We start from the raw sequence: 25,570 nt of genomic DNA, 5'->3' as shown, positions 1-25,570 counted from the left end.
ATGTGCTTTGCGCCTTGAGATTTTGATCCAAATCAGATCCAGCTAAGAACAGAGTTGACATTTGTAGTTACAACTAAATTGAGCAAAGCTGACATCTGCATACTGCTGCACCATATGTTTAGGTGTTCCCGGGTGCCCTGAAATGTAGTATTGACCTGTAAATGATGTGCATTGGGAATTGAAAATGTGCAGTTATGGCAGGTTGTACCGTATATCACAGAAGCAGGTTAATTTGAAGTCCAGCTTGTCTGCATAGTAATATATAATAAATCAGAATGTGTGTTCTAGGACTTGATCAGTGTTGACAGAGGAGAAGGCTGAGTGTCTGTAAGCAGGCCAGATATCATAAATGTTTTTTTGCTTTACCCAACAGGTGCAGTCACTAGTCAGGCCATATTATACAAGTATGAGAATGCACATGCATTATAACTGATATTGCGGATAATCCAACCCACTTCTGCTGAATTCAGTTTGCTGGCTTTTTGGGGTGGAACTTGGGCCTGGAGTTGTTTAATTATAGTACAACTACAGTATTTTTTCTGAATATAGTTGTGTTTTAGTAATACTGAGCTAAGCTGATATAGACATTTGTTATGAGACTGTTAAAAATAGGTAACCTTACAGACTAAGCGAATTTGAGCTCAACCGTAAACAAAAATGGTCATTCACAAATCCAAAATGCAAACTGCTGGTCGGTTAACCACCAACTGAGAAAATTGCAGATCTCTGATGTGTAGTTTTCAGCTCTTAGGCCTGGGACCCACTAGCAGCACTTTGTAAGTGCTAGTGATTTGCAGCTCCTTGACTGACTGGGCAGGTTTATGTATCATTCAGCACTTCATACATATTGGACAGGCATTCGGTAACCGTCTGTTTAGTTGCTTTGGAGTATAGTACCTTTCACAGTGGTCCTTCTTATACTCAGAAAGCCAATAAGGTTGCTACATTCAGCTGGAGAAAGCTTCACAACAAACTCAGGCTGATTTGACTCAGATTGTCTGTTATGTGGCAAATGTTTGTAATTCGGGGCACTCTGTGGTCAGATAGAGGAGGCTGGAAGTACTTCCAGGGTGAGCTGCAGGTGACTTCTGAGACAACTGGATTTGGCCAGAGCTCGACAGCTCAAATAAGCCCACTGTAATAGTAGGTAAAAGTTTGTATTACAGTTTATAAACACCAGCACCCCTGTACATGTGTATATTTAATATTTAGCACTTTTTTAGGACACTTTAACCCCTTGTTACCAAAGACCATTCTGATAGCCCTAATGTACATTTCACCCCAACCTTAACCTTTTAATTGTCACACAGTACACTAATCTTGACGTGCTGTTGCTAAGACCAACTAGAGGCTTCTGCCTAAAAACTTTAGAAACTACATTTTCCTAACCCTCATGTCTAGGCGTTATATGATTACTTAAATACAATATAGTACTTTCACTAGTCCTCTCAACTTCCACCTAATAAACAACTGTTCAGCTCTCAAAATAGGAGCACGTTTTCATGAAAATCACAAAGTTTGCGATGCAATCTCTCACTTTTACCCCGTGTGTGTTTCTGTGCGTTTAAGCACAGTTTCTGTGATCTGCTGGTGACATGGTGTGTTTGCATTTGCACTTTTCTGATGATCTGAAGCAAAATATACACAATAAAACAGGGAAATTACAAGAAAATCACATAGCACTGTAGTTCCTTTGGAATTTTCTTGCACTTTCAATTGACTTTAACCAAAATGCAAATGCAGGAAAGATGCTACATAAGCTGCTTTCATGTTTGAGAATAAAATAAATTGCATTGGAGGAAATGTGGAACCACATTGTACATTAAATCACTTGTGCACTTGGAATAATGTATGTGTTTTCAAAAATCAGAGATTGAACTCTGATGTTCCTCCAACCAATTTGAGACCACGGTGGCAAGAGCCCACAACAGGCGTCTTTTCCTATTTTTCTGTGATACCAAAGGCACTCTTGATGGTCTCCTGCTGCTAAAGCCCATCCTTTGCAAAGTCTGTCTTGTTGTGAATTTGGATATGCTTGGTGATGCACCTGCATTGAATACAGCTGTAATTTGTCACCCTTCTGTTGACTATTGCGTGCTACCTCTCTCATTCACCAGCCTTTTTCCTACCAGAATAGTCCTTATTACTTGAAGTTTTTTGTCAGCTGCCACTCTCTAAACAACTGACAGGGTGTCGTCATATCAGAGATGCTAGCACCATCCCATTTTGCACTGATGATCCACCCTTGTTCAAAGTCACTTAAATATTTTGTTACCCATTTTGACATAAATTTGCATGATAACTACATCCATGTGGTCCGAAGCTGAGCGTTCTGTATATAAGCAACTCTGCATTGTTACGTCACTCTACGGCATTGTTGGACTGCTTTACTTTCAAATAAGGGGTGTCTCAAATTTTTTGGGACCGCTCAGTGTATATTTTCAGCATCTCATAGCCACAAAAAAGGAAGCTAAATGCAAAGGTATAAGTTATTTTGTCTAAAGTTTCCCTCCTCCAGAATGCACTTGTATACTTAATAAGGCACAGACGGCGTACTGCTTTGGAAGGATGTACAGTGCACAGTGTGCCATATACATTCCATATGCTCTCTGTAGTGCTTTAGCACAGATGAGAGGGTGTACTGTTGCTCTCATCTTCCTCTGACTGTCTCCGTTGAGACTGCTCATCCCTCAGCCGCCACCGAACAAAACTTTAGCTGAAAGTTGAAAGTAAAATATGCAGCCCAGTTTCCAAAAAGAAAAGGGGGGGGGGGGGGGGGGGATTAGCTATTTTCTCTTCATTCCTATGCCAGTTTAATAACATCAGCCTGTATTTCAATAAAGTAATGGAACTGACAAATTCATACATGGATTTGCAACAAATAACATTTAACCCAGCCGGCCGTGTAACACGAATTGTTATTGTAGATAAATCCGTAGGGAAACGCTGATAAATTAGCGGGTGAAATTGACAAGTGACAAGACATTTGGAAACATCATTTGTCTTCTTTCAACAGTGAAGGGTATATCTGCACATTTCAAATAATACCTTTTCGTGCATCTCGAACTGTGAAAATAACAAGCAGCAGGTTGTGTAAAAGTGTTGTTCCTCGCAAATCCCATTTTTATCACAGTCTTGTTGCATGCCGGGCGATTACTCCCCACTGCTGCTAAACCGAAGATTATTTTATTTTTATTTTATTTTTTTTATCGTATATAACAATGACTGGGATCACGTCTTTCTATTCACGACAAGGCAACACTCAGCGTGTAGCAAGGCTCCAATGCAAACCTCTCAAGACACCCCATGTGTGTGCGTGCTAAATGTCTATGTGGATAAAACAACCAATTTGTTACGTTTTTACTGGGGGCATTCCAGACCTGAGGTCATTTAAAGTGGACCTGAAATCTTGCACAGGACAGAAAGAAAACAGAGAGAAATGCACCCTGTATGTATTTAGAGAGTTTAGCCTGTCTAATCCCCCCCTCATCTGTGTCTGATCACAAGTTGTAATTGGATCTCTCCCCTGTATCAGCTGACTGCCACAGCAGATATGCTAATTTGAAGCACAGGATGTTAACATTATGTCTGCTTCCATGAGAGTAGAAACACTGCAGATTTATTGTAGGATTTGTATGAGCTGTAACAAGGAAATGTTATTCTTTAAAGGTTATTATGCTGTTGCGTATCGTTTAGAGCAGAGAGAATGTTTTGAGTTCAGGACTGCTTTCATCATGGGATCTCACTAGAATACAATTTGATTCCGTATAAAAGCAGGTTTGACATTACAAGCATACATAGAGGTAAAAGGTTGTATACTTTCCAGTCCCTCAGGGAGATCCAAGTTTGCCACTGGAATGTTCAGGATCATGCATGGCATAGTCTAACCAGACAGCTGGAAGTGCCTGCATGTATGCAATAGAGGAGATTTGGTTTTATGCAGGAAGGGATGAATGACAGCTCCTTTATATGGGAATTCTTCCCAGTCTGCAAGCATGGCATGTGTTTGTTGTCCTCTAGTTGGAAAGTATATTTAGGCTTTTATTATATATTACTCAACCGCAAGCAATCAAACTGAACTCTTTCACTAAACTTATTACAGTGTAAACAAAAACATTTAATAGCACAGATATTGATATGTCTAAATGTACCCCATTATTAAGTTGGTTTCAGTATTTAGAGCTAGGCACAGACGCTGAGGGTGGAGGGACAAGCCGCCATAGTCTTCCAGCCCAAGGGGCCTTCTGCTGGCAGACTGACAATTATGTTCACAGAAAGGGGAGACGTTTGCTGGAACACAAATGTAGTCTATGTCGGGGGGGGGGGGGGGGGGTACTGGTGACAGATTCTGTAGGCAGAGACAATGGCACCCCACTGCCACCTCCACTTGTGTGACCCCCACTTTTGGATGCTACTATGCATATTAAGGATCTATTAAACCGATTCAAACTCAAAAGATGGAGGAGCACTCTTCCATAAGGAGGAACTGATGTGTACCCAAGCCTCAGATCCCAGCATCCACAGGATCCACCACAAGTCTTTGCAAAAAAGGCTGGCACCACACAAAATTAGAAAAGTAAAAAGATTAGCTCTTTATTGGTTTGCCATTAAAATGACAGCATTGTCAAAAAAATAGGCTATGGCGGCTGTCAAGCTGTTATAGCTCTTTTTCAAGCCACTCAGCCCATAAAACAAACGTCAGTTGACATCAGCTTATATAGGGATATAGACCACAATCAGCCAATCAATTCAAAGTTAAGTGACTGGCCTCTTTGTTTATGTTTCTCCGCTGTTATGGTAACCGGGGGAGGGGTTATGTCATGACGCTCCACACAGTTATGCGACCTTCCGGTCGCTTTCAACTTTCACTGCTTTGTGATTGGTGTGCGGTGGGCACCAGCTTTGATTTTTGCCCGTGATTTCTCTTGCCATTTTAATGGCAAACCAATAAATAGCTAATCTTTTATGTTTTGTATTTTTGTGTGGTGCCAGCCTTTTTTGCAAAGACATCTATTAAACCAAAATATTTGTTATCGATGTCTGTCTACCTTTAGAATCATTAGTAAGCGGTGGGATATGGGTTGTGTCTGTTCTGCCCCCACAGTGGTGACATTATGGAGGGGGGCTGGCTTTTAATTTGTGAGTGGGTAAGGTAGTGGATACACCTGTTGAGCTGACCACACAGATTTCTAAACTATCTTCCAAAAGACAATTATTAGAAGTGATAAGGAGACCCATGTATGGCCAGACCGACCATTAGATAGATGCCTCTCTGATTGAGGCCTCTTGCACACTGCAAGCGATTCCGATTCAGATTCCGCTTTTTAATCGGTTTTTACATCCGATTCCGATTTGCAGTTTGCTTCCTGCACACTGCAAATTGGAATCTGAATCGGATGTAAAAACCAATTAAAAAGCGGAATCTGAATCGCTTGCAGTGTGCAAGAGGCCTGAATCTGATGATAGAGGGATTTATTTTCTGCCCACACAATACACACCAATTTCCAATAGCTTTCAGCTTGAAATCTATTGGAAATCATCCTGCCACCATCTCCCAAGTGTATGAGTCACTCCCCCACCCACATGCTCAGCATAAAGTCTCGCCTCACAGCGAACCACCCTTCGCCTCCTCCAGGGTTTGGCATCGCAGCAGGGGCCTATACCATGTGACTCAGCACATACTGACGTCACAACACGTGTCACATGGAACAGGTGCTTGCAGTGCCACTTATCACCGGTGGAGGCCAAGAGCCACACCGGCTGGAGGTCCGTCGGTCATCTTGATATTGAATGTTACTGCTGCGTATTTGATCGAGCCCCTTACAACCGAGATTTTACCAGCATTTTTTACATTTTTACATACAGATTTAGGCTCAAAATCAATTGAAAGATTGAACGGACTGCCATGTTGCAGCACCGATTGTCTTCCAATTTGATAAAATTATCAAATTGGACAGTCAGTAGGGCCAGCATATTGAGTAATGTATGGGCACCTATAGGATCTGGAAATATCCGCTACAAAAAGATCAGATGTGTGTGGATCAATTCTGAGAAGACTACAACAAATTGATTAGTTGGATTACAGTTTCTTTCATCGGCTTTTTACCCTTTATCTGAGTTCTAATAGTCATTATTTTGTCTGTGTGCTTCAGTGGCTTGGAAGGTTGCAAATCCTTTCTTTAAAAAAAATAATCCTATTGAGCTCTGTCCTTGTGTGGCCACCTTTGGGGGCGCAGGGCCTCCATTAGCTGGGATTTTGCTTCTTGTGTTGACATAGCTCGTTACGTTGCCTCATGTTTAGTCATTAGTAACATATTTGTGACTAAAATAGCTGGAAGTGTAAGAAACATACAGGTCACAGCATTTGCTATGGGGATGTGTGTTGTAGAGTCGGAAGTGTGGAAATATCCCATGTAACCTAATACATTATCTGTCCTGGTAACAACCTTCTGTGCCTTGGGAAACTTCTTTTCTCGTTTCATAGGTTTGTTTTCCTATACAGCCTATAATCACCCAGTTTAAATTGCATATCATGACAGCTTAGCAACAGCTGAGAATATAACGTGTCAGTTTCTCTATTTTAGGCCTTCCTCAGACAGCCTGGATAGAGAGGTGCATGTAGCACTGCTGTGAATCTCCGGTCATGTTCCAGCTAGCCTTTCGATGCTCTTCTGAGAGGGGAGCATTGTTAGCTAATGGGCATACACCATAAGGCTTGGCCTGAATAGTGCATACCAAGCTCCTCTTCAACTACCACAGTGTAAAATAATACAAACACTTCACTTAGTTGCTGGTATGTCTCCATGCCTACACCTGCCGTTCAGCTTCAGTTATAGCTTCTGTAAGTCAGGCCTTATACAGACTATGCATGAGACAGAATGAAATTTCCTTAAAAGCGTTAGGTTAAAGAGAAACTCCAACCAAGAATTGAACTTTATCCCAATCAGTAGCTGATACCCCCTTTTACATGAGAAATAGAATGATTTTCACAAACAGACCATCAGGGGGCGCTGTGTGACTAATTTTGTGCTGAAACCCCTCCCACAAGAGTCTCTGAATACCGCGGTACTCTGGGCAAACTGCCACAATGTAACAATGTTCACAGACAGGAAATAGCTGTTTAAAGCTGTCTGTAACAGCCAGAGCAGCTAGAAACAGCTACATAACTTGCCCACAGTAACCATGTCACCATGTAATACATGTCAGAATGTGAATCTGGGAGAGGCAAGATTTTACAATGAGCAAACACTGACTAAATCATTTATACATAATTATTGTAAAAATGAAGCACTTTTTTTATTAAATTATTTTCACTGGAGTTCCTCTTTAAAGCAACACCAAGAAACTAACATGCATTGGGTCTTAGATTGTGAGTGTGCTTTTATCTCTCATTGAAGGTAGAAGTGTGATTGCTCCCTCATCCCTTGATGGTAATAATCCGCTTAAAATAAACCCAAAGTGAGAGTGATATGGAGGCTGCCATATTTATTTCCTTTTAAACAATATTAGTTGCTGGGCAGCCATGCTGATCTATTTGGCTGCAGAAGTGTCTGATTCACAACAGAAAATATTGTCAGAAACACCTGATCTGCTGCATGCTTGTTCAGGGTCCATGATTGAAAGAATTAGAGGCAGAGGATCAGTAGGACAGCCTGGTAACTGGTATTGCTTAAAATGAAATCAATATGGCAGCCTCCGTATCACTCTTGAATCGGGTTCACTTCAAATCATGGTACACTTTGATGTAAAGGATGCGTATCATTTGTGGTCTGAAATACCCACCATGTAATGGAACTAGATACATTGTTCATGATTCTCAGTCACTTTATTCCTGTATTTATATATCTCTGACATTATTCACTGCTTACAAACTATACAAACAGTCCCTCGGGGCGCTCACAATGTAATGTCCTATCAAATTCTAGGGCCAGTTTGTAAAGAAACACAATAATTTACTATGTTTTTACTGAACCAGTCGGAGAGACATACTAAAAAAATGTAGTCTTTCTCAACAAAAGTATAATGCATGGTACACACGATGGGAATCAACGAGAAAAACACTTAGAAATCAGATCGGACCTGTTGAAAATAATCAATTTGACCGTCAATCTGACAGGAAATTGCATTGTGTGTACCAGGTACAAGGTTTGCTTGCAATGTATATCAGGGTGTACAAAGGTATTAGGTGATTGCGGTTTGTCACCCCTAAATATTGTCTGTAACCTAAATTAATGTCCAGCGCTGCGTAATATGTTGGCGCTTTATAAATACAATAAATAAATAAATAAATGTGTGAATGCTGGGGCTGTGGCACAAGATAGACTTTGTAGCAGGCTACAATACCCATCTATGCAAGGACAAGCTGCTGCTGGTGTGCTATAGCGGTTATCAGCTTTAATAGATAACAGCTTGAAGTCATAACTCAGACACCTTTCACAGCTACACTGAGGTATATTCACAAAGCTTCCTTAAAATGCACGAGCGCAAAGAGCGCTTATAAAGTGTACTGGGCTTTACACCATCTGCATAGCGTGCTCTGCAAACAGAGTAAGGCTGTCTGCTCCGATGGTCCACTGTGGTCTGGCTGGAGCCCGGGGCACATGCATTTACCTCCATAGGCTATATAAGGAATGCATCCGCCTGCACAGGATTATTACGGTTTTACAGAATTGCGATTCACTTACTGCAACGGATCCATTGTAGGCTGACAAGTGAGAATGGCTCCTATCTATAAAATAGGAGCCATTCACTGTTAGTTTTGCAAAGAGCAGAGAACAGACATAAAACGTCCATTCTCAGCTCAAGTGGGAACTCAGCCTAATTCCTGTAATACCTGAAACACTTACGATCCTTGTATAACAGGCCATGTAGGCATTGCATGTATAAAGTGAGTTAGGTAACCCGCTATGTAGATTGCGCAAATCCCAGCAAACTTTCATGCGCGCTCTCTGCGCTTGTACATTTTACCAAGCTATTGCAAATATTTATCATTGCCTTAAAACTAGATATGCTATGCAATGTATTTAATGTTTTTCCATACCTCTGACATTGGATCTAGAGAAAATACATTCATAACTGGGGTTTCCTGATCAGTAATGAATCAAAATATGTTGGCTGGAGGGCAAATGGAGCTACATGATTGAGGTTCCCATAGTTTTGTACTGCATTGGGTATTGCACAGGTAGCAGCAGCAGAGGCATGCTGGATAATAGACAAGATTCCTGCTGAAGTCTTACCTTATTTGAAACTGGTAGAACAATAAAATGATCAATATCATGAAGACATTGATGTTTTATCTTATCTACCACATATTGTAAAATGTGTTCCTGGCTTCAAGGTGATTGAATAATTATGTAACAAACCTTGTTTAGTGCCTGGTACGCACCATGCAATTTCTCTTCAGATTTCGTACCGAAATAATTTCCAACACGTCCGATCTTATTTCTGTTTTTTTATGACCGATTTTCCGATCATTTCTGTATAAAGTCGATCAGAAAAACTATCGGAAATCAGATCGGAGCTGTTGGAAAGTATCAATTTGAGTTGAAATCTGATGGGGAATTTCATGGTGTGTACCAGACATAACAATTCTAGCAAGGAACCCTTTAATTCACTTTGCTCTTTACTTAAGTCTCTAACATGATCTGCTGTCTGTTTTCACATACCATACATGATTATTACAATATCACTAATAGCTCTAATGAATATATGTTTTGCTAATATGACCTTAGATCAGACTGCAGATTCTGTTTAAAAATAAATCCACTACAGTTACAGTTTTTTGTAATATATTGTCTTTTCTTTGCAGGTAAAATCCATTCTTCAAACACGAGGTGCCGGGCCATTGAGTGAACCATGAAGCAGTATGTGCTTCATGCTGGCATGGTGCTGGTCATGGTATCTTTGGTCTATGCAGTTAGCTTCCCTGAAGATGATGAACCCATCAACATTATTGATTACCACTGTAAGTAAATGCTTACCAACATTACTGTGCACCTGTGGCCCGCACAAATGCATATTAAACTATAAACTGCCGTATGATTGATTGCTGTGGGTCCCTGTATTACATTCTAGTGCTTTTTGCCTGAGGTTATAAAATTAGCCCAGTATGATGTCATGCTGTTAAATCTATTTATTGGAGTGCCTAGCCAGCTTCACGTATGTGCATCCTACGGGTTATTTAAAGTTAATCTCTTAAAAGGCCACATGTAATTTGAAAGAGGAGTGAGCCACATTTGCTGACACTGGTCATATTTTATTCATTTATATTCTAGACGCTGCAATAGGGATTTAGTTCAAACCCTGCTACACCTGGTATATACAGCTAATCAATTCTGTATATTGATTCCTGAGCTGTGTAATCCAGAGTGATGGTGTTCCCATTTTAACTTGCAGATTCAAGGCAATATCCAGTATTTAGAGGACGCCCTTCAGGCAATGAATCGCAGCACAGCTTGGACTTTCAACTGATGTTAAAAATTCGAGACACACTTTATGTAGCTGGAAGGTAATTTTTTTTAATCTCTTTATTTGAATTGGACTTGTGTTTTTTTTATTTTAGCTATTCATTTTTAATGCTCATGGAAAATCTTCTGTTTAAATGAAAACAGTGATTCCTATCTGTGTTTTTGTGTTCCATGCTTAGAAACGAATAGAATGGCAATAAATATCTTCCAAGTCACACTGAGTTATCATGTGATAAACAGTGTGTCAGCCTGACTCGCTCTTTTCAATAAACACATCTATTCAGCAGTACCAGGAGGACAGTCCTGCCAGAATCTTAACTTTTTTCAGTTGCTTGTTCAAGAAGTTCTATTATAACCTTCAACAGCACGGATAAATAAGTTTTTGTTCCTTTACATAACCGTACACAAGAAAGAGGTTGCCACCGGACCAGACTACAGTGGTTGGATTGACAACAGATTTAAAGTGTACCTGAATTGACTTCAAACTTAGCAAACTGAACGTATTGTCATGGACACAGTGCTGTGCATACTCACAGCAAGCAATAGCCCGGTTCCCCGATTTCTTGAGCTTACCACCCTGAACCTTCCCACTCCACCTCAAAATTCTTCTGTTCTGAGGCCTTCTCTAGAGACCACCAGTATAAGGAGAAACAGGCCAGCCTCACCTACACAACTGCTCTACACACACTTGGAATCTCAGGATACTATGCTTTGTCCAAATAGAAACAGATTCCAGGAGCAACACACCATATTCTTCATTCAAAAATCCACATCTTTATTCTTCAATTTCATAAAAAAACATTACTTGAAATCTTGGTATAAAAAACACACAATACTTATCGGCACACGAAGACATTCAGGAGGTCCGCACCTCCTAAATGTCTTCATCTGCCGATAAGTATTGTGTGTTTTTTATACTAAGATTTCAAGTAATGCTTTTTATTTAATTGAAGAATAAATATGTGGATTTTTGAATGAAGTATACGGTGTGTTGCTCCTGGAATCTGCTTCTATTTGGTCAAAGCATATGAATTATCTTGTTTATCTGGATGTTGCACCACTGTGAAGGTCTAAGTTGGAAGCATTGGGTACTGGTGTGCGCTCGCTTTTTTCTTGTTTGTTGATTCCAGGATACTCTGCAGGAGGGAGGGCAACTGACTCCCATACCCCATACTCTAATGTACAAAAGGAGGGAGGGTGAGTGTCAGTAGGTGACGAGGGATAAGTTACAATAAGTCAAAAGAAGTTCATGATGTACTGTTTTTCTGGGGGTGTCATTTCTGACATTATAGAACTTATTTATAAAAATGTTCATCATCTTGCCAATTTTCTCCATAAGTGTCTATTATTATTATTATTATTATTTAGTATTTATATAGCGCCGACATATTACGCAGCGCTGTACAGTGTATATATATTGTCACGAACTGTCCCTCATAGGAGCTCACAATCTAATCCCTACCATTGTCATATGTCTATATTATGTAGTGTAAGTACTGTAGTCTAGGGCCAATTTTTTTTTAGGGGGAGCCAATTAACTTATCCATATGTTTTTGGAATGTGGGAGGAAACCTGAGTGCCCGGAGGAAACCCACGCAGACACGGAGAGAACATACAAACTCTTTGCAGATAGTGCCCTGGCTGGGATTCGAACCAGGGACCCAGCGCTGCAAGGCGAGAGAGCTAACCACTACGCCACCGTGCTGCCCATTATCTTGAATGACAACAACTTTTATAGGGAGTTGACACTATTCTGAAAGAGGAGAATCTCACTTGTTTCAATGGGGAACAGCATGTTTGTTGTTTGCGCAGATTGCCAATGGTGATTCATGGCTACCTGGTGTCCTCTGGTGGTTTGCATGCTTCTGAGATTATGCAGCAAAGTGCAGTTTAGCCAAGCTGTGCAGCCAAGGTCTTGGGTTGTTTTGAAATGTGAAAATTAGCATTGTATCTCTGGTATGGGTCAGTGTTTTGGAGGTGCATTACTCAAGGGTCTCAGAACTATGTAAGGCACGAAGACTAGACTGCAGTTCACGGCAGAGGTGCATAATCGCCCGAAACAGTGCAGGTCACCAGGTAGCCATAGACTGTCACCTTTGGCCTTTCACAAAATACGATCCCAGCTTCCATTCAGGTGAATTGAGATTGAGGCCCACTGTAAAAAAAAATCATATCTACCTTCATAAATTTTTCCATTTTAAAATGGCAGCCAGATTTCTTAAATGTTTGAACAAAGAAGTGTTAATCCATAACAGGATCAGCACCTGTTTAAATATAGGTTCCATAATCTAAAAACAACCCTTATCTTGACACCATTAATTTAATTTAAGCTTTCTGTCTCTGCTACTCATGTATTATGCCATCAAAAGTAGTGTTAAATTATTGGAGTTATTCAGCTACTTGTTTACACATATATTTAAACCGCTGACAACAGCATCCCATGGTTATGTTTAGAAATCAATGCTGATAAAAAAAAAAACACTCCACTTCAAGTGTTTGAAATGCTACCACTCACTTAAGCAGTAACACAGAAATGACAAGCACACATGCAGAAATATCTTTGCAGGATTATGTGTTTCAGAAGCCATTTTTAAAGAAATAACAGTGGCAGCCTCTATAATCCGAAATTCAGTTTTTTTATTAATACAGTAGGCGTGAACTCTGTTTTCTCTTGACTTGACATCAACAGTAAAAAGATTTCAGTCTATCCACTATGACTTTTTCACATATTTTGGTACCCATGGTTGGATTACGATTATTAACCTACAAAATTGAATATATATAAACTGCTTAACAGGAAACAGTATAAAAATAGTTTAGAAGTTAATTGTTAATGCATTTGCTTTTCTTTTTTACAATTTTTATTTAAAGCATGAGAACAAATCAAATAGAAATTGTGGTGTGTACAAACTTTTTGTTTAGATCAGTATTTGTACAGATCAGTATTCATTAACTCTCCCCTTTGCAACGTGACAATTCTGTAATGCAATTTGAGCAGTTAACAGTAGTACGACTTGAACAAATAGAAAATAGAAGGCATGTTGATATACTAGCAAAATAACCAACAGATGCAGCTTTTGAAATAAAATATACTGAAATATCCTGATGTTGGGAATAAAAAAGAAATAAAGGAAAGAAGTATTTTTGAATTCCTGTATTGTAACAGATCTGTAGATGAGTGTTTCCATAATCTGTGATAAATTAAAGAAAATATGAGTATGTTCAGCCGTATGTTTATCTTCCTATAAATCATAATGTTAGGCATTCTAGCCAAATCCAGATACATTCCCAGCAATTCCCAGACGATCTTTTTTATGTTGGCGTGTTCGGGACAATAATGTAAGAGTATGTGCTGATGGATACAGGTTTTCAGTAAGAGCGCATGAGAACATGTACTGGCCAGCATGGAAAAGAGGTTAGACTGCACTATCACATGCTGAAAACAAGAGAAAATGATACTTATTTTTAACAGGGAAAATGTGGTCTGGCAGAAACCTTTTCTCGCTCAAGACACAGAAATTCAGCAATAGCCGAGAACACATACATTGTCTGACAAGGACCTTAAAAGTACATTTGTCACGCTATGCATGAATAGATTTCAGGCCAGCACATCTCTCCATTTCCTGAAGTGTTTTCTGTTTCTTTATCTTCCACAGAGATCAAGTTTATGCCATAAATTTAAATGAGATGCACAAGATTGAGATCACACCAAGCAAAGTAAGTGGACGGAGGTGCAAGAGTGCCAACAACAAGTGGGGGGGTTTACCTTGGAACGTAAAGGAAAGATGACAAAAAACATTTACATTTGTGCTTTGCTTCCTTTGCTTCTTCAGAAGCTGACATGGAGATCGGGTCAAGCAGACCGAAAGAATTGCGCAATGAAAGGCAAACACAAGGTATTCTTCGGACTAACCTCTTGAAGATCACATTTCAAAAGATGACGCTGATAGCGAGTGAATCTTCAGGCTTCTAACGTTTCATGTGTTTGTGATGCAGGATGAATGCCATAACTACATCAAGGTCTTTGTTCCAAGAAATGATGAGATGGTCTTTGTCTGCGGTACAAACGCCTTCAATCCTGTCTGTAGATACTACAGGGTAAGTAAGCTGTTCATTGTCTTTTATGTTGCGTGATGCACGTAGCTTCACTCTTCATGCACGCAGCATACCACAGATCTATTGGGCCAGCTCGGTGTTGATATCCAGATCAGAGGTTGAATGAGCACCATATGAAGCAAGAAATAAATGTATTCAGCATGCTATTTCAGTTAGTGTAATCAATTTTAAATACTTTTCTCTACATTGTAAGCTGCTTTGAAAAATGCTAAAAATAACCTGTTCTTGTAATGAATTGCTATGGTTTCTTGGTGTTTGAATGGGCTTGGAACAAGGGTTTTTTTCAGCTTGGAACAAGTTTTACCTGCCTCCTCTAGTTCTGTTAACAGTTATGAGTCATTTCTCAGAATTTATCCATTTTGATGTCTATGTAACTGTTAACTGAACAGCTGAACCCACCAGTCTAATTTCAGGGAACATCAGTTAACCACTTGACCACTACAGGTGGTGTTCCCATTATGGACCAGAGCAATTTTCACATCTCACGCCCCTACCATTCATTCACCAATAACTATCACTACATATCACACCAAAAATCTATATCTTGTTTTTTTCGCCACCAGTTAGGCTTTATTTGAGTTGTACTTTTTTGATAACATTATTTTATTCTATATGCATTTTAATGGTATAAACAAAATTATGGAAACTAAATCGTATTTCTCAGTTTTCAGCCATTATAGTTTTACATTAAAACATGCTACTGTGGATAAAACCCACACATTTTATTTGTCCACTTGTTTACAGGGACACAATGGCTGATTTTGTAATGCTTCAGAGCAGATTCTTAACAAGGGAAAATATACTAAAATGTAATTTCAGCAATAGGTTAGGGAGATACTTTTATTAAACTCCTATTAGAGAACTCCCTTAACGCCACAGGTTTGTTCCTCTTGCCTGCTGATATACAATTCAAACAGACAATAAAAGGTATATCAATTAAAGAGATACATTGCCAGGCTTGCCTGTGTTCACTTCAGCTGCCAAATCAGGTTCAGGGGAATACAAATGAGCAAAGAGAAATTGAAGGGAGCACAGGCTAGTGGGGAGATGTATCTGATTAATAGGGCCAATATATAATTGTAGTTAAAGGCTGACAGCCTGAGAGTAGTAAAATATCTAAATACATGGCTGAAATACAATATATTTTAAAATAATTTCCACTTAATGACTTGTGAACCTGTCTAGGCAGCCCTACTATTCAAATAGCTCTAGGCATCCCAGAGCTGCTAAATAGCTGATGTAGCCATGTAGCCTCCTGACCTGACTTGATTCCGCTGTATTCAAGCAAAGATATACAGAATGGGAAGTATTAACTGGACTTCAAAACAGCAGCACAGTGATGAGTCATCACTGTAATCTTTCATTCTGTAATCAAGCTCACAGTAAAAGCTGGTAGAATAGTTTCACTACCCCCTCCCCTTCCCAGTCTGAGAACTGCTGTACACAGCATTACAGGAAAACTATTTAGGTATATTTGTTCTAGCGCATATAAAAGTACATATTTTTGATTGGATATACAGCTATACAGCCTATACTATGTGTTGTTATGCTTGCCTTGGGGTCTGTAAAATATGGAAAAAATAAAATGTGCATAAAATATAAGGCAGTATATATATCATTTGAAACATTATATTATTTTAAAATGTATGAAATTTCAATTTGGTGATCCATTTTCTAAATACATTTCATAAAGTAAATATTCTCATGCTGAGCTGTATTTTTTTGCTGGGCTCACGTTTTGTTGCTAAGCTTTTTCATGGTTGCCGTTTGCAGTTGAGTTCATTAGAATATGATGGGGAAGAAATTAGTGGCTTGGCAAGATGCCCATTCGATGCTAGACAAACCAACGTGGCTCTCTTTGCTGGTAAGAACCTTTAGTGTTATTATTCGGTTTTCTCCTCTATTTAACTAATTTATGATTGCCTGGAGCTGGTAAAAGGCAACACACATGGACATCTGTAAACTGTTGACGCATAATACATTTTTGCAGAATTCTATCTATTCAAGCATATTCTGCTGTTGTAAATTGTATGACTTCTATTCTGTAGAATTTTCAGGTTGCGCTTTATGCAATGTAAGGCCCGGTTCACATTAGCGGTTGTTTGCCAAACGGACCGGATGACCTGACCGGATCCGGACCGGATCCGGATCGGAACCGTACGGTTCTGATCCGGATCCGATCCGGATCCGGTCAGGTTGCATCAGGTGGTAATCAGGATGCGATCCGGATCCGTTTGGCAAAGTTAACGTAAAAAAAAGGCCCTCTGCTGTTTAGCACTCACCTCCACCTTCGACATGCTGCCAACATCCTGCCAACACCTCCAGCTCGTGCTGCTCCACTCCAAAATGCTTGCCCATGTGTCCCCAGCCAATATCGCCGCAAAAATCCGCATAGGAAGTGGGGTAGAACATCCGGATTTCTCAGCCAGTGTGTTGTGCGGCCTCCGGTTCCCATTTGTTTGTATTGGCCGGATGGTGCAGTCCGGCTCCGCCCCGGATACGGCTGCCGGAGGGGCCGGATGAAAAAATAGCGCATGTTGGAACGGAGGCCGGAGTCCGGATCCGGCCCGGCTCCGGTTCTGCAGAACAGACCCATGTGAACGGACGCATAGGCTTTAATTGCTATGCCGTGCGTCCGTTCCGTCCGTTCTGCAGGCGGTGCGGCTCCGGCACGACGATTCCGGAGGGCCACCGCAAGTGTGAACCGGGCCTAAAAGTACTGGTCAAAGTTTAGTTTTACTTAACTGGGGCTTCTTCCAGCCCCCCAAAGTATCTGAGGTGCCTCAGTGTCCTTCGGGTCCCCTGCATTGTGCCAGTGCCAGACCTTACTGTCAGCCTCAGTAAAGTCTGCAATTGGCTTAGCCGAAGACTACTGCGCATACACAGCCCCACTGTGCTTCTGTGGCCAATACCATTCTGCACATATGTTTTAGGAATTGTGCATACAGAGAACACTCCCAGACATTGAAACGTGATTAAGGAGGCGTGCTTGGCCGAAATAGTGTATGAGGTGACTGTGGCACGAGGGAGAGGACCTGAAGGATAATCAGGGACCCCAAAAACAAACCGGGGGGGGGGGGGGGGGGCTGGTTTGAAGCCCCAGGCAAGTAAAGATGAACTTTTTCTCCCCATTTAAGGTTTACTTTAAACACAGTTGTGGCCTGTCATTGAAGTCCACTATCTTCGTAAGCTCCGCCCATGTTGGTCAAAGCTCTTTTGGGCAGTCGTTTACTCTTTTTATATACTATTTTTTTTATTTTAACATGGTAACCATTTATATCAGCAAATTTGAAATGCATGAGTTAGGTGCTCAAAATTTCAGCATAACACTTTAATTGTCGGGGCAAATCTACCACCCCTAAATCTTAGGAGACATTACACCCTTACCCTAATGTCCACTATGTATTCATATACCAACATAGTAGTTGTTTGTCTGTTTTGCGCATTTTAAAAGAGTAAAGAGTTATAGATTGCCCTGACAATCAACTGTTTTTGATATCCGCAAGTTATTCAGTCTGAAGCTGACTTCACACATGCCGGATTGTCAGCATAACCCTACAGTATGGATACGCCGTTCCACTTTGAATGGTAGCTGATGCATGCCAGCCTATTAGAGAAAAGCTAACACATTTACTGTCCAAAATATTGTACCTGTTGGATTTATCTGTTGCCAAAATGCAGCTGGCAAACAGGACAGGCTAAAAATAGAGAAGCGACAAATTTGGACATCAATAGTTTAGGTCTTGTGCTGGATATACACGGACCTAAAAATCATCGAAATGCGCTCGGAAATGTTCGGAAATAATCGAATCGTCGGGAATCGAGCAGCGCATTCGATGCGGGAACGAACCGTGTGTATTCACCATTATGCTAGGTACACACCATACAATTTTCGGTTAGATTTTCTGTAAGATTTACCTGCCAGATAGATCATTTCCAACACGTTGGAAATTATCTAGCTAACCATCTATCTGCCCAGCAATTAGGCAATGTTCTACTCAGCAGGAGATAACCAGAAGACAATGCACCAGAGATAATGACCATTCCCTACAGAAAATAATCTACGTAAAATAATGCAGAAAATCTAACTGAAAAATCTAACAGAAAAATCTAACACAAGATTGTATGGCGTGTACTAGGCATTATACTAATGAAGTTTGGGTGAACAGCAATAAAATCCAATGATCTCTTAAGGATAATATGGCTCTTACTATGGGGGACGCTTAAAGACAGGTTTACCCATAACTATTGCCACTATATTCATATCCAGAACCTCTTAGGACTCTCTTCCACAGCTGAAGGTGGTGATTTCACTGCATGTCAGCTGCTCCCCTTCACTGACTGGGCACTTGCTAGTGCTCAGCATGGGCGGTAGGCAGGCCCCCCCATCCCCATGAAGTTGCATCTGAGGACAGTCATCCTCAGACACAACATGACAGATTTTGGCCACGGGGTAACACCACAGCACGTCAAACATGACACTTGTGGGGTTACCAAATGCTGACATTCGGCTGCATGTAATTGCAGCCGAAAGGCACATGTGGCCAGCAGCTGGGAAGCTGAAACATAGTTCAGCCTGCCATGGAAAAGAGGCCTTAAATTCACAGGATCTTTTATAATTGTTCTTGCAGAGATAAGCAGGTCACCTACACAACTAAAGGGATGCTGTCCTTCACATAGAAGTGGAAAACACTGCACCTTCTCTCCTTATCTTCCACACAGCATATTTATTCACTTATCCTGATCTTAGGCATGATAGAATTGGGGTCGGCCTTAGCATGTGCCATCTGTGCACGTGCACAGGGCCACCATTCCCAGGGGGGCCACCACATGCACTCACAGAGGGATGACCTGGTCACAATGGCTGCACAAGTCTCTGCAATAGAGCAGGTCACAGTGACACTGCATCCGTGTCCTGTGCCAGCACCTGTGTGTGTCACTAGTAAAGGCACTGTCTGCAGCCTAGTCACAGTAGGTTCTCCCTATCAGCTCCACCCCCGACAGCATGGGGAAAGGACGCCACATGCTGAGACTGTGAGGACGGAGGCAAAACGCAATAACAAATTTCAGCAAAAGTTAAACATTTGTGTCATGAGCACAAGGTGGCTATGCAGTGTCTACATTGGACATGGCCATTTACTGTGCATAAGATACCATATTGACATTGGCGAGTGAAGGGGCCATCGATTCTTTCTCTGTCTAGGGCCACTATAAGTGTCAAGCTTCCCCTGATGGAATTGCAACAATAAGGTATAAGGTGCATCCTAAAAGCGATTTCATATCCTTGCCATTAATCTCTTGTGAACTAGTGAAGATTAGAGTGGTTTTTCTAAGCCCTCAGAAGTCAGGAGTGCTTGGATTTACCTGAGGAAGGTTGAAAAGCACTGCCAGAAATATGGCTAAGAAATTGTAAACCTTTGTTTAAAGAGGAACTCCAGTGAAAAGAATGTAATAAGGTGCTTAATTTTTACAATAATTGTGTATAAATGATTTAACCAGTGTTTGCCCATTGTAAAATCTTTCCTCTCTCTGATTTACATTCTGACATTTATCACATGGTGACATTTTTACTGCTGGCAGGTGAAGTCACTAGAAGGAGATACTGCTTGCTTTTTTGGCAGTTGGAAACAGCTGTTATTTCCCACAATGGAACAAGGCTCCCACAGTGTGATGTCAGTACCTCAGTGCTGTGAGGCACTGACATCATTTGTGGGAGGGGTTTCACCGCAAAATCAGCCATACAGAGCCCCCTGATGATCGGTTTGAGAAAAGGAATAGATTTCTCATGGGAAAGGGGGTATCAGCTACTGATTGGGATGAAGTTCAATTCTTGGTTACGGTTTCTCTTTACCAAATATCTTAGGTTAAAAAAAGTTGACCATATTTATCTATTGTTTTATTACTATTTGTTTTTTTACAAGTGTTACTTGTTAAAGCATCACAGCTTTCCATTTACAGGTGTGATTTTTTTATTTTTTTATTCCTGCAGCTGACAACCTGGTCTGAAGTTTAAACATTTGCGTACTTGTTTTATAGAACACATTTGAGGCTTATGATTATTTGCTATGCAGTATTCTTTTTCTTTTAACCTGCTCATCCCTCTGGCCTTGCCCTTTGTGTTCTAGATGGAAAGTTATACTCGGCTACCATGGCGGACTTCCAAGCCAGCGATGCCGTGATCTATCGGAGCATGGGGGACGGATTTGCTCTGAGGACAATTAAATATGACTCCAAGTGGCTAAAAGGTACTTGAGACCCGGCAGTTATTAATAATGACATAGAGATCAGACGCCTACTTGATATGGGAATGAAGCGTTACTCATTTTAATAGTATTTCTCAGAAATATGATGCATATTAGCTACCCTGGATCCTTTTAGGTGTGACACAGCTGTATGATGAAGCTAAATGTTGCATGCTGATACCTCAAGGCCTTTACTCTAAATGCATATTTTTCCTCTTTTGCAAAGTGGTTTATGATTGATTCTACAGTAAAAAAAAAAAAAAAAAAAAAAAAAACTTAACTGTAATGTAAATCCTTTGAGGCCCTTTTACACTCCATTAGACAGCATTACAGGCTGCAAGATCAATTAGGTTTGAATCCCCTTCTATGTCTGCCTAAGCCAGAAATGCACAACTTTGCAGGGGCGTTTGGTTAGAAATCCAGGATGTCATTTGTGCTTCTTGCGCCAGGTATCTGATCTACAGGTTTGTCTCCCTGTCTTTTTTCAGAGCCGCATTTTCTACATGCAATTGAATATGGCAGTTACATCTACTTCTTCTTCCGAGAGATTGCTGTGGAGCATAATAATTTAGGCAAGGTAAGTGCACAGCTGGAGAGATTCCAAACTTCAGTGATTGAATTGGCGGCATCCAACTATGGCTTTCACGGGAATGTAGATATTTTTTAAGTTCTGATTGTTTCTGACATACATTTTAAAGTATAAGCGTGCAGACATTTTCTGTTTATCTAGGACTCTTACTCTCGGTGACGGATTTAATAATGCCGGTTTAAAAATTCAGTTTGACACTCTATTATGTCCTCATTTTTGACCAATAATTGTTTTTAAAAAAATAAAATCTTTAGAGGTCAAGTTTATTTTTGAGGTCTCATAACTTTTACCTTGTGATAGCTGGTGGTGGGTATGGGGACATAGAAAAAGATAGAGGTGATGGCTCTGGAATACATTGTGGTTTTACATTGCAATGGTTTGCAAGCTGGTCTCCTTGTCCAACTGTGGGTCACGGACCTGGGGCAGGTGGTTCTCGTGCATGAGCTATGAAATCCCCCCTGGTTATATTAGGTTTTGTTGATTTTACACATACAAATAACACAGCATTGTATAGATAGCATTACATAGATGAAATGCTCCTTTTTCATTTTCAAAATAGTACTTTTAATCATATTAGTTGTACATTTTTGTTGTTGTTCAGTTGTGTCCAACTCTTTGCAACCCCATGGACCACAGCATACCAGGCACCTCTATTGCCTCTCAAAGCTTGTCCAAGCTCATGTTTGTTGCTTCCATGATACTATCTAGCCATGCCATTCTCTGCCCTCCCTTCCTTCTTGATCTTTCCCAGTTTCAGGATTATCTCCAATGAATTCTGCTTTTTCATTATTATTTCAGCTTCAGCCAGTTGTTCCAATTAACACTTGGTGTTATTAATTCTTTAAGGCTTGACTGATAGGATCTTTTTGCAGTCCAAGGGACTCTCAAAAGTCTTCTCCAGTTGTACATTAAAAGGTCACTATTGGAATGAGGTAAAAAATAGGTGGAACTAAGCAAACATTGATGAACAAGGCCCATGGATCAGATAGATCTGTTACAGTGAATATAACTGTTATTATTATTTAGTATGTATATAGTGCTGACATTGGCTGTAGCGCTTTACAAAATATATAGTCTTGTCATTAACTGCCATCCAGAGCTCACAGTTTAAACCCTATGATAATAATCTGTCTATGTGATCCATATGGTCTAATGGCAGGATCTGCTTTGGGAACATGATGGGGAGAGTCTAAGTAGGCGTAGATGAGTGCTTAAACTGCACAGAGATGCAATATAAAGAACATTGCAGCGTATACATAACCCTGTGCTACACGTGATTAAGCAAAGACCAGTTCTGTATTTCTAAGGTTATCCCATCTCTCATAACAAGTCAGAGCTTGATAAATCTCTCTACTATTGTGAAAATATCCATTAGCCTTGGGGCTGTTCATTTTCATCTGCTCCTTAACCACACGTTCTATCAGAGTGATATTTGCTCCAGTCTTTTCTCTAATTAATCTTCAAAGCTGGACTTAAAATGACCTAATAAAAAAGACTGGTGCGCATTGCATCATTTAGGTGTGTTACAGTTTGCTAAATCCCGAACACAATAAAAAAAGTATTAATGTATGGAATTTTCAAAGAGCAATAGGGCTGGCAAGATTCTGCATGACCCTGATTAGGAAACCACTTTATTTCTTGGCAAGCATTAAATGCATAAATATGTTTATATTTTAACAGAGGTTCCATTGTGCCTCCCAAATGTTAAATATTTAAATGACACAAATGCAGTTTATGATACTTTGGCTGCATTATAGACATTCCATTGTAAATTATTCAACCATTTACGCATGGTTAATTAAAGACTTCACAAAAGGTGGGGAATCTGTGCGAATGTTATGGGCTTTGCTCAGTGGTGCATTAAAATGGACATTGGGCTGCAGTTAACTACGGTCTGCTTTCTTTTACCACTTAATTCAGAAAAACCGGAGCTCTTACTTAAACTCAACTTGTGCAAGCTTTTATAGAGCATGGCATAGAGAGGGGCTCACACTTGCCTTCATTGTCACTTTGTGGAATAAAAGCTTTATTGAAACAGAACGTATTCACATTTCAAGGCTATAAAATAGCCTTAGACTTACAAGACCAAAATGAGGGATTGCCTCCTTGTGGGTTGGACAATGTAAGCTGTTCTTTTTTGTTTACTCCTGCATAATTTAAGTAAAGATGAAGTCTTCTACAGTTAGTTGCTTGGCTCTTGCCTCTATTATGGGTATGTGTACATTTTAGTACACTTACAAAATTACAAAAACAGCAAAAAAAATTCTGACGCAATGTAGGTTTTCAGCTTCTGGATCACGCAGATGTCTGCTGCCTAGATGATAGCATCTTCTTCTGCTCTCTCTGGCCACTGTTCGAGGTCACTTTTGGTAGACGACAAGACAGGGCTTCTTTTAGTTTGCTTGCACAGCCCATGCCACATCTACCGACAATGACCTCTAGTGGCCACATGGAACAGAAGAGGATTTCTGACATCAAGATTACCACCTACTGCTGGCTGAGAGATTTGGAGTGCTATAGACAAGTCATATAACTGACTATTCACTTCAGTCTGATATAGTAGTTAGAATCTGATAAGTGTGCTTAAAGATGACCATACACTTATAGAATTCCACCAGATTCAACCATCAGATAGATTTAGATGCTTGACAAGAATCTAAAGTGTGCCACAGACTAGGAACAGATATTTTTTTTAAAAATCTATTAAACCAGAGTGTTGCATGTCGATCAGGCCACTTGCTGCATCGATTTCTAACCTATTTGATCAGAGCAATTGAATCGGCCATATATTGATGGTAAAAATCAATGAGTATATGGCTACCTTAAGGCTTACTATTTTACACATCTTTACCTAGATCTGTGTGCTGCAGGGAGTGTAGGTCAGCTTTGGGAACCTCAAGAAATTGTTTGATTGGGCATTAAATTATATAAATCAATAAAGAAAACCAACAATCCTTAACTGTAATAATATAGCATACTTGTATTCTTAAATACTCTTTTCACACATGTAGGAATAAACTCTTCTTTTGTAATGCAAGAGATTTTAGCTTATGAAGGACGCATTCTTCATTTGGATTCAAAGGGCTAATCTTGAGTTATGGCCGCCTGCTGATAAACTGTGTCAGAGCATGTCACATGGCTGTCACTTTAAGGTGGCTAGTCATAGAGTTTTAAACAATCTCTTAAAAGACATTGAAAGACTTGATTGAAAGAGATTTTTCTTTGTCCTCTGATTAGTGCCCATGAGAGATAATCCAAAAGATCCGAAAGTCTATATTTTGGGGGATGTCATTTAATTTTCAGTTTGATGATGATGATGATGATGATAATGAATATTATTGTAATTATTATTATCATGGTTTTTTTTTATACATTCTGATTGGTTGAGGAATCAGAGATGATGAAAAAAATGTTTTGCCACATATGTGATTATTTTCAAAACAAGTTTAAAGCATAATTTTGTAATCTGTTTGAGGCCTTTAAATCAGAAGGGACTCACATGACTGCTTAGTCTTACAAATTGAAAACATTTTGTTTTGTTGCAGTGAAGGTTTGTTATTGTCAGAGTAGCAGAATTAATGAATGTTTATTGCATTCATAAATGGAAGGTTTTTGCTTTTTTTTTTCAGTGGCAACCATTTAGTTTCGAACAATCAAATCCATTTTACTTTGGTCTCTTTTTGCAGGCTGTACATTCTCGTGTAGCACGCATATGCAAAAATGACCTGGGAGGATCGCAGCGAGTCCTCGAGAAACATTGGACTTCATTTGTAAAGGCGAGACTCAACTGCTCCGTTCCGGGAGATTCATTCTTCTACTTTGATGTTCTGCAGTCTATAACAGACATAATAGAAATCAATGGAATTCCCACTGTTGTTGGAGTGTTTACTACACAGCTTAACAGGTAAAGAAAAGCACAACCTGACATCAAATGGAGACCTTCACTTTCTTCTTGGCTGAACAATTACCACTGTTGTATCACGCACACCAGAAAGAGTTTTTCTCTTTTTTTTCCCACTCTCAGTATACCGGGATCCGCGGTTTGTGCTTTTACTATGGATGACATTGAGAAGGCATTCAGAGGAAGATTTAAAGAACAAAAGACTCCAGATTCTGTTTGGACAGCTGTACCTGAGGACAAAGTACCAAAACCAAGG

The 25,570-nt window shown here is 40.0% G+C and overlaps 1 protein-coding gene across 5 annotated transcripts in view; it reads left to right on the top strand.

The window, feature by feature from the left end:
- SEMA6D (semaphorin 6D) overlaps nucleotides 1–25,570 on the top strand; it is a 106,939-nt gene that overhangs the window by 62,317 nt on the left and 19,052 nt on the right. For all 5 annotated transcript variants that reach the window (XM_068275435.1, XM_068275433.1, XM_068275434.1 and 2 more), the window contains exons 2-11: nucleotides 9,809–9,964; nucleotides 10,396–10,507; nucleotides 14,123–14,183; nucleotides 14,300–14,362; nucleotides 14,463–14,564; nucleotides 16,356–16,446; nucleotides 20,708–20,827; nucleotides 21,313–21,401; nucleotides 25,100–25,317; nucleotides 25,438–25,569. In XM_068275435.1, the coding sequence (XP_068131536.1) occupies nucleotides 9,856–9,964; nucleotides 10,396–10,507; nucleotides 14,123–14,183; nucleotides 14,300–14,362; nucleotides 14,463–14,564; nucleotides 16,356–16,446; nucleotides 20,708–20,827; nucleotides 21,313–21,401; nucleotides 25,100–25,317; nucleotides 25,438–25,569 (1,097 nt within the window). In that variant the 5' untranslated portion in view covers nucleotides 9,809–9,855. The remainder of the gene's footprint in view (nucleotides 1–9,808; nucleotides 9,965–10,395; nucleotides 10,508–14,122; nucleotides 14,184–14,299; nucleotides 14,363–14,462; nucleotides 14,565–16,355; nucleotides 16,447–20,707; nucleotides 20,828–21,312; nucleotides 21,402–25,099; nucleotides 25,318–25,437; nucleotide 25,570) is intronic.

The sequence above is a fragment of the Hyperolius riggenbachi genome, chromosome 3 (genome assembly GCF_040937935.1).
Source record: "Hyperolius riggenbachi isolate aHypRig1 chromosome 3, aHypRig1.pri, whole genome shotgun sequence".
Taxonomy (NCBI): Eukaryota; Metazoa; Chordata; class Amphibia; order Anura; family Hyperoliidae; genus Hyperolius; species Hyperolius riggenbachi.
Note: the sequence above shows the minus strand (reverse complement) of the source record. Positions and strands in the feature narration are given on the sequence as shown.